We start from the raw sequence: 10,321 nt of genomic DNA on the forward strand, positions 1-10,321 counted from the left end.
AGATTATTATAGGCCTGCTTGCTCTGGCCGAAACTGATGCGGAATCTCCAATCACATGGAAGATTCTGGTATGAATCTTAGGTACAAACCTTTTTTTACCTACAGCTGATTCTGCATTTTTTACCTACAGCTGATTCTGCATTTCTCCTCTGTTCCCCAGCTTTCTCATCTCTCCCGTGACTTTGAATGCCCTCGCCTCTTCCACAAAACCACAATGCCTGGCAGAATCTCCCCTTCGTTTTTTCATGAAATAAGACTCATTTTCAACCCTGACTAGTAGTGAACCAAAACCACCATCTCCTTCCCTTTATAATCACCAACACACCGTTCTCCAGGCTCACTCTCCTCATCCAGACTTTGTTCTCCACATCCTCTTCTTTGGGAGCATGCTGAAAATCCGAAATTATTTGTGCAGCCTTGTCTCTCCACCGATGACCAGTTATCCTCAACTCCCTGGCTCGCAGATAGTCTCCTCACTTGGATCTACCGGCTGACATTTCCTATCAAATTGTTTTATGCCTGCTGCCTACCCAAGAATAAATTTTGCAACGGTTCAACCTTCTCAAGGAACTTTTCACCACCTGCTTGCTTTCGCTACCGGTCCAACAAAAGCCTGATTGCCCACTCCTAACTTTAAAAGCAGAAAGACAAAATTTGCCTCCCTAACCCCCTAAGAAAACATCTCTTTTCAGCCCCCTGAGAGAGCTGGCTTGCTCTGCCTTGGCTCCTAGACTTTCCAGCTTCTCACCAACATTAACCCTATCTCATACCGTGATGCAGGCTGGTCATGCGTTGCTCCGTTCGAAGGCAACAATTTTCATATCCACCCTCTTTTGGGAGGGAGACCTCTGTCCCAGAAAAAGCACAGAATGCCCAAGCAAAACATTAGAAGTGGCAAATGAAAGCCCAGCAAGCAGACAAACTTGCTTACCTAGATCTCCAGTGAGCAAGACTCGCTTTTCTTCCTTACCCAGCACAAATTGCTGACTGACTCCCAGCCCTCGCGCTCTGCTTGCCAGCTCCTTCGTTGCCAGGCTGCTCCGACTACAGCGTCTGGCTCCCAAGCAGACTGCCAGGTATGACCCACAGCGCAGGTTTCAGGCTGATGGCACCCATCCACCTTCAGAATGCAAATCAGAGAGCTCTTCTCACTCCGCCATCCCTCGCTGGGGGTGAGTACACCGCCTGGGTTTTGCGCAGTAAAAAACAACTACTGGTTTAACCACTTAAAGACAAGGCCAGAAAAGGCACGGAGCACCTCCAGCTTCACCGTATCTTTGGTCAGGAGGTACTCGGAGCCGTGGGCACAAATCTTTGCCAGCCTTCCTCTTGCTGCAGATGTACTTGAGGAAGCCCTTGTGGCCGCCCTTCACATCCTTCACTCCGGCTGAGCTCTGGCTTTCCTCCCTCCGCTCTCACACAGTCCTGCTCACCCATCCCCACTTCCACCCCCCTCCCGATACTCCCTTTCTGGGTTTGAGCTCCACAGCAGTTCCATGTTCACCCCTGCTGGCCTCCTACCGTTTTTGCTTGCCTTCTTGCACGTTGGGATGGAGCACACCTGTGCTTGTAGGCGGCTGTCCCGCAAGGCTGCTCGGGTCCCTTTGCCGGCCAGCACAGTCTGCCATGAGATCCTGCCAAGCAGATCCCTGAACAAGCCAAAACCTACCCTCCTGACGTTTAAACAAAAAAAGGCAAGAACTTACATGCACATTTTGAAATACCACAGCTGTTTCTGCCATATTCCTCCTCCAGGAACCTGGAGCTGCTTCCTACTAAGGCTGAGGAAACCTGGCTCGAACTGCAGCACCCATCGTCGAGCGTCTCAAAACTAAAGTGTTAAGTCACCGCTGTAAAAAGCAGCAGACACAAGAGCTGAAGGCCTCTGTAGGCTCTGCGTGGCACTTACTCCATGGCTGTCGTATTAAATGAAGTAACGTTCCTTTATTACTTCCAAGGCAGGGTGAGGTAACATAAACTTCGTTGTCCTGACACTTGGGAACAATCAGTGTTCTGCTACTGAACGCTAACTCAACAAACAAAAATGTTCAAGAAAAAAAAACACTGGAGACCACATGCTGATTGTTTTGGTAAGGCACAAGAACACCATGTTCTACCATCACTGTGTAAAAAAACTACAGACCATACTGCCTCGGAGTAAGAACGTCAGACATGAGTAGTGTGCAAGTAAGACAACTGAGGCATCCCAAGCACCAGCTAGAGCATCTCCACAAACTACACAGAGCCGTATTCCCGCATCTACGTGTGTTGCTTTAGGGAGTACAAATGGAAAATGCAGGAAGGAGCACCCATAAAATCCAAACAAGCTAGTCAGCAATTCTTTGGATTTTTTCCTTCATTTTTTCTTCTAATGCCTGCTATTTCCTCCAGCCTCACTGCAGAAGGAGCAGTCACTGGCTGACATCACTTGATAGTACTGAGGAAGAAAATCAAGTTACTGGCCTGAGGCCACAGTGCACTAAGAATTCAGCTTGGAATATCACACAAAGAAACCAGGAGGAAGCTTACTTCCACCTGAACTGCTCACTGCTCCTTTCCTCGAATTCATCAGTACCAAACGAAGCGTCCGGCAGTCTTACTGAGACCTTCTCCTTCAAACAGAGTTAAGAGACAGTAAAACTGCCAGAAACCCCCCTAAGCAGAAATGCTATTTATCCCCAAAGACTGTACCAGCAAGGAGACTGTACCCCAACAGAAGCATTTTCACAGATTCTGGAAGGAGAAAGGGTCAAAAGGAAATCCCACGTTGTGAGGATACACGCTGAGTGAGGCTCAAAACTTCAAGCGTGAGCAGCAATGACTTTGTGAAATCCTCAATACTCTTTCAAAGGCAAGTTCTGGCCTTACAGCCCAGGTCCTGAGCACGGGGCTTCAGATGCTGGAGAAACAGAAAATATCTGCCCAGACCTTTCGCTATGACACACACCCCAGACATCTTTTCTAGTGCCAACCGCTATTTTTCAACTGACTGTTAACCATCCTTGCTTCTCAGCAATCGCGTATCAGGCCTCAAAAAGTTTAATTCTAACTTAAAAACTGGGAAAAAGAAGAAGCAGGTAGTAGGTTCAAGCTTTCGAGCCATACTCAAGTCACATTAAAATAACCACGCAGATCTGAATATAAGCTCACGGGTCAGCGCAATGCTTGTCCAATGCATGACCCGATTCTTCAGCCCCTTCAAAGCAGAAATATTCCTAAATAGTTGTATGGCTCTGGTCTGACGGCCCCTCCCTACCCTGTCCTCTAAGAATCACCCTTGGCAAGCTTTTCTGTTCCCTTTTGTGAGAGCTCTTCCTCTTCTGCTCTGCCACCTCTGGCCACACACTTAATTCTGCAGTTTGCAGCAGCCCTCAGCAGCTCTTCATTCCCAGTTTCACCTCAAGCTCCTGCTTCCCCACAGACCAAAGCTTCGCCATCGCTCCTCATCTGTACAGTCCGCCCCTACAGCGAGTCAGTCCGTGTCACCCCTCTCTCCCCCACAAACCGGCCATCTCCCCGAAGACCGTTCTCTAATTTATCACAACAGCAACTGTGAGCGTTCAGCTGTGTGAAGCACTGAACTCCTGAACCGCCAACGTCAGGTCGAAATGAGAGAATCGGTTGGATAGATAAGGAAGACAAAGGGACAGAAGTGTGTGTTATCTGCCACAGATCTGACAAAAAACCAAAACATCAAAGTGGAACTGGATCATCTTGAATGCCAACGCAGGTTATAAAAGCGCTTATCTATCAGTCTCGATGAATTTGTTTGCACGAGGCTGAGGGAGGCATCCTATATTACAACCTAGTACACCTACAACATGCAGAGCACGACTTTTCACACAATCCTCCTTCTCCTCCCTCATAAAGGAAACGCAGAGGCTTTAATTACTTCGTATGAGCTGGCTTTGAATTTCAGTATCAACAGTCCCATCGGTTTCCCACGTATTTGTTCCCACAAACTCCCCGGGCTGTTCGAAAGCTTAGAGAGAGAGAAAAAAAAGAAAAAAGAAATTTAATGAGTTTAAAATTAAGATTTAAAAAAAAAAAATAATACTCTTATACAGCTAAAATTAGTACATGTTTTGGTTTTGATTTCAAAACACGAAATTTAAAACCTTATCTGAGAATAACATCTACATTCCCAACATTACTGCAAAAGCAAAATACATTAAAAACGTGGAGAAGGAAACTGCAACTGGCACAGAGATTTCCCCTTTCTCCAAGACTGAAGGAATTGTGACTGACTTTTTACAATCAGTGCTGCTTAATGAGTAATGCGATCTAGAAAAAAAAAAAAAATCTGAATGTGAATTATTCTTGGTTAGCACCAGAGAAGTTAAAAGCCCTGTAATACCGACAGCTTCTAAACCAGCATGGAAAACTCAACCTCTTTCCACAGGCACTGGCCTTCTCTGTTCCTTGCTGCAATAGGATCTAACACCAGCAGAACCCGACTCCAACTGAGCTTTACCTTTTACACAAACAAAGCTTTAGAGGACGGTATTATTATTTCTCATTATATTCAAGGCTGCATCTACCTTGAGTCATTTACCCGGCAATCTTGGCATCATGGGATGGTTCTGAATTTGATGTACAATGGAATGCAGGCTTATTTCCCGGCTTATTTCCGACTGCTCAGCCTAAGTGGTCTTCTCCTTTTTAACACGGTCGCTGCTGAAACCGCAGCTTCCACCTCCCGCTCCGCTAACGCGTCCCGGGGTGACACTGCAGGCACGGGGGCACCGTGACAGGTAACCCAGACACCCCTTTTGTTCCACGCTGGGCCAATCTCTCCGCAATACACGCATTAATTTCTCTTCACTGCAGCCAGTTGTTCTGCCCTGCCGGACTGAGAGCCACAGCTCAAAATCAGCACCTCTGCCTCTCGCAGCACAGCCCTGATTCATGCTGGCTGAGCTCAGGGTTTATTTTAAAAGCACCAATAACTAAGGGTCACTTTCTCCTTGCTTTAATTCACCACAAATAACTCTGCAAGAAAAATCAGCTAGAAGTTATTATTTCAGGATTTCCACCCTCGTGCTTTTCCTTCATCATCGGCTCCGAACAGAAAAAATCCTCTAATTTTTTTTTTTTCTTTGAAAATATTAAGCACAAAGTCTGACACAACGCCCTCCAAACCCTCCGGAAGGAGGCTTATCTTCCATGTGTACGGATGAAGCAAGACAGATGAACCATGAGGATGCAGCTGCCCAAAAAGCTCTGATAGAACCCCAGGGGTAAAAATAACACTGCTTATTACAGAAAAAGAACCTGAACGCAGCCTGCAGTTTACCTCTGCCAAGATTTTTTTTTTTTTTCCAGTTCTACTTGGATTCAAAGCCTTGGCACTTGTTAGAAGGTGTGTGCCATACCCGTGTTGGCCATCTGCTCAACAACCTCAGAAAGCAAACTATTTGAAGAATTTCTTTATTTTTGGAAATGACTTTTAAAACAAAGAAACTGCTTGTTATCAAAACCATTTTCAGTAAAAGCTGAATCGATCTTGATGTTAATGGAATCACCCCGCAGTTGGTTTGTTTTGAGCATGTTTCCTATTTTTTTCAAACGAAAGCCACTCTCGAATTAATTGAACCTAAAGCATATCGGAAAAAGGAGTGGGGAATATGCACTGGATTCTTGACATTGCTGTGTAATTACGGACAAACATGCTGAGGTGTATTCATCAGTAAACATGAATACACCACAAAAATCACCCCAGGAGAACCAAGAGCCTTCAGTGGATTTTAAGAACTGGGAAAATGATGACGTTTGATTTCTCTTTACTTAAGAAGAACCTGTCATGGAATGCCAGTGGAATTAAATATTAAACCTGCGATACAGATATACCAAAGGCTAATGCACGCATACAACAGAAAGCCACATTCAAATGAAAGTCTTTATTTGAAAGAGGAGGGCGTTCAAGGACACGGAACAAGGACTTGCAACGTATTTCAGCGATTTGTGGAAGACAGCCTACAGCTTGCAGGTCAGTGTGAGAAGACCAAGACCACCACTGAGTCATGACTACACAGTGCCAAGGAGAGGAGCTCTGTCTTAATCCTCGGACGGCAAGGATGCAAGTGGTGGAGAGCAACACTCCGCACACCCCAGCCCTTCAGGGCAGCTTTGCGCCAGACCCCAGTCCGGCCTGGGCGATGCCTCCTGGAACACATCTCCCCAACGTAACAAAACCAGAACCTGCACGCTGTGTGCTGGGGCTTTATGCCCTGGAGGGCGAGGATGCAGCGCCCAGCTCTTGGCGGAGTTTCCTACACACCTCTTGCTCCGACGTGCTCCAGGTCCGGCAGCTCCGGTAGCTGGAGCTTTTACAACACAACCTGCAGCACGCCGCGCTGCAAATGAAAAGGATGGTATAAATTCTAAACCTGTGACCTACTTCGTTGAAACGTTCAACTACTCTATCAGTATTACCTAGAGTGAGGGTAATTAATTTAACTAGTAGGAAATAATTACACGGTTTTGGTTTTCTAAAGAGCAATCTATTTTTAAGTAAGTTCTTGTGTCAGATAAAGACTCTTGACTTCCCCTTCCCCTTTAGGTGAAAGCATGGGTTTTCTCCTACGTGTAAAAAATCTGGTACAGACACTAGAAATACAAGCAGGAGATAAAACACGGAGCACAATAAGTAATCTCGACTCTGGAAATCTTATGACACTTTTGTTCTTATCAATAGGCTCTAAATTCACAGCTGAAGTAGAGGCAGTTCAGAGCTGCACTCCCCTCTTCACGTGGGATCTCGGCATGCCCTCGGTACATCATAGCAACGTTTAGATGCATCCGAAGAGCCTTAATTTTTAAAAATGTGATTTTCCAGACAGTGCTGTGAGATACAGATGCAATTTACGGCATTTTTAAGAGAACAAATACATGTTAGTTACAGCCCACAGCACAGAAAACCAAGACAGGCTCTTTGCTTTGACTTGTGGATGTCAGTCCTTTGAGATTCCATAATCTCATTTCTCCTAAACTCGCTTTCACCTGAACAAAGCCAAAGACTGGAGCACAGGCAACCACAGTGAGGGAAGAAACAGATGCGTTTCCTTTAAGATTGTATCAGTGGGTGGAGAGATCCACTGCAATCCTTAAAATGAAACTGCTGCTCTTTCCAGCATGAAAAGATTTCCCTGCTGAGACAGGTTCTTTATAACTTAGAGACAGTGTAAACCAACGCCGCCATCAAAGACTAAACCCTGGCCCCCACCCGTTCCTGACCAGCACTCCCACTTCACCGCCTCTGCCTCCCCGTACTCAGCACAAGAATCTGTGAGGCTTCACAGAGAACCAGGCTGAGAAAAAAAAAACATTTGGGTTAAACTTTCTTCTTTTTATTCAGGGTTGATTTTACCCTGCACTGGTTCCTCGGTGCAATTCACTACCTGGCTTTGAAATCATTTGTGCGGGCTCAATGCAAGGTGTGAAAGAAAAGCACGAGTGGCTTGGGGCAGGCAAGGTTGTCACTTCTCTCTGCAGAAACGCAGCTCGAGCTGATCAAACAGAGCCGGTGCAGAAACACCACCCACTCCACGCCCCCCCATGCCCCAAATGTCCCACGGCCGCAGCATACCTGGGAATATCGGGAGTCATGTCATCTAGTCCTTACTGGCCTCTGCAAAAGGAACCTGAAAAAAAAACCACAAAACACAAAATTAAGTCTAAAATATATTACATATACGGCCCAAAAGCAATTTCTGAGTGTACATATGCAATGGATTTGCAGGGAACCTCAGCGGCGCACCACATCAAATACTCCGTGCCCGTGTTTCTCCCAGTTTCTCTTAGGGACGAGTAGCAAGCTTATAAAACTTGCCCCTGCTCATCTCAGACCTGAAGAAGTGGCGTATGATAACATTCTAGCTGTGTTTTACTCACCTGCAGAGAAACTGGCTATAAATCCCTGAGAGATCTTTTCATATAGAGAAAAAAAAAAACAAAAAACCAAACCACCTGCTTCCAAACCTGGATACGCGGCAACTCAGCTGGCACAGAGCGATCACCCAGCCTGCCCCGAACAGCGGTCACAAACCAAATCTTTTATACGAGTTCTTTGGGCAGCACTCTCCAGAAAGAGAAGTCCCAGGGTTGTAACTACCTTGGAAGAAAGTGAGGCAAAGCTCGGAGGTACGTCTAGATGGCTACAGCCGTGCCACCTGCAGCGGGACTGACGAAACACTCAGTTTCCATAATCACTAGTCACGAGGAGAAGTAACTGGGTTGCAGTCCGAGTTTTGCATATCGAGCCCACGTATGCTGCTTCCTAGAAATCAGAGAATGCTAAAAGGAACAATCTACAGAAGCTTTCAGGTCCTTCCTTGGCCCCTAAAGCATTGTGCTCTGCCATAAACATTTCAGAAAAGAAGAATTTGTCTAAATCTACGAACCTGAAATCAGGTTTTTTTTTTCCCAAAAATTTCTGCAGGGAGGAGTTTAGAATATTGTAGAAGCATAGAATATTAGAAAAGTATTCATTTTCTTGAGATATATATATAGATATATATATATATATATAAAAGGACAGAAAGCAATCAGAATTTCCTGGAACCTTTTTGCTTCTTGAACCCTCTTGGGCTCACGAGTATCATTGAAGATCTTCATCAGCCGCCTTTCAGAGATATTCTCAATTGCAGGAATGACGGATACAGTTTTTGTGTTTACCGGACACTGCTAGGTCTATAAAAAATGGGCTGTTGTTGTGATATTGACTCTTCAGAGCTCGTGCTCTCCTTCAGACCAGGCACCATTTAAGTTCTGCACTCAAAGGCACGTCAGAAAACTGTGAGTAGCCTTCAAAACCACAATAAAAATGCTTTCCATCAAGCTGGTGGCCTCACGAAGAGAAGAAAAGGAACTCCCTCAAGTGGAGAAGTTTTACAAAGAAGTCTTCGTTACTTCCACTTCTGCCCCCCCCAAAAAAAAGTGAATGCTAGAAAACTGAACTTCTAAGAGTGATGATGTCTGGATGAGTACACGGCTTCGGGGCGTCAGAGTTCAGCCAGGTCCGTGGCCCCAGGTAAACTTGGGAGGTAAGAGCAGGTAGTTTAGACATCCCCAAGCACCAGCATTTGTCTCTCCTGGTAGAGCAGGGTCTTCCCAGACATGTCTAAGAACATGGGAAAAGGGCATCAACTCAGAACAGACCCTTTTATTTTGATGAGAGATGGAATACACCGCCAGGTCCTTAAGCACAGCCTGGGTGTTGGCAGCAGGAGTCTAATCTTTGCCACACGTGACCGGAGAAGCTGAGTCTGAATTACCTGTGCGACAGACTGCAAAACCAAACCCAGTTTCTGCAGATGAAGGGGCATTATAACAGCGAGGCAATGCAATAATAATTTTTCAGTGCAGGTATTTGCTCTCCTTCCTGCCTGGAAGCAGCTATTAAGCTGAGAGATCTGCTTTATCTCCTGACTATAACTGTAACATGAGACGGGAATTAGATTAAGAAAATCAATATTTTATACAAATTTCTGTTACAGTTTGTAACAGCTAATAACCCAGAACAGGTATTCCTCACTCAGCAGCATCGATTCTAGGAAAAAAGCACTTTTGGCATAACATCAGATGCACTCTCCAATTTTGCCAGCTTCTCTGCTGCTCCGAACGCTGGCATCTCACAAAGTCCTTATCTTCTTGGGTTTACAACCTTAGGCTAACAACATAAAAGCTTTTTTTTTAAAAAAAAAACAAAACAAAACAACACAGAAATGGGGAAAAAGCTCCTCTGCATTTTGAAATCCCTGCAAGCCTCCTGACTATCTTGATAAACCTGAGCTCGTAACTACATCTCTCATCAGCACAGCCTCGCGTCTCGCAACCAGTTGTCCCTGTTGGCCAAAGGGGAGACCGGGGGGGGACAAACATCACCCCATTTCCCTTCTCTAACACCTTCCCCCAAGCTTACGCCGTAAAACTTTGCACATTACACTTGCAAACCACGGAATTACCTTTAGATGCTGATCAATTACGTCTGTAAACGAGCAAACATTTTCGAGTCCGGCCAGCTAAGACTCACCTGTCTGACCTCACACGGAGCATCCTTGTCCCCCCCGGAGGCTTCAGCCTCTCTCAGAGTGCCGGCTGCCCCCCCCCGAGCTGCCCCCCCCGGGGCTCTGCGCGATTCCAGGAGCGGAATTCGTCACCAAGCATCTGCTTTGCGTTTGCCCGGCAACTTTCACCTTTTCCTACTCGGATTCTGACCGCTGCCTTTTACAGAACGGCCAGGCCGGCCCTGCCAGCCTCCCCCCCCAGCACAGTTTTCACGGGCAGCCAGAAACTGCCCCGGTCGCGGCGGAGCGTTGCG

The 10,321-nt window shown here is 46.1% G+C and overlaps 1 protein-coding gene across 5 annotated transcripts in view; it reads right to left on the bottom strand.

The window, feature by feature from the left end:
* The window catches only part of LOC113489464 (ceramide synthase 4-like), a 43,711-nt gene that overhangs the window by 28,871 nt on the left and 4,519 nt on the right, over positions 1–10,321 (bottom strand). For 3 of the 5 annotated variants that reach the window (XM_026865180.1, XM_026865179.1, XM_026865182.1), the window contains exon 3: positions 7,589–7,643. In XM_026865180.1, coding sequence (XP_026720981.1) covers positions 7,589–7,608 — 20 coding nt within the window. In that variant the 5' untranslated portion in view covers positions 7,609–7,643. Of the gene's footprint in view, positions 1–1,706; positions 1,730–3,892; positions 3,916–7,588; positions 7,644–10,321 lie in introns of those variants that run through there. The other 2 variants (XM_026865183.1, XM_026865181.1) reach the window with 2 other exon arrangements.

Source organism: Athene cunicularia, assembly GCF_003259725.1.
Source record: "Athene cunicularia isolate RWA chromosome 28 unlocalized genomic scaffold, athCun1 chr28_part2, whole genome shotgun sequence".
In the NCBI taxonomy this organism is placed as follows: Eukaryota; Metazoa; Chordata; class Aves; order Strigiformes; family Strigidae; genus Athene; species Athene cunicularia.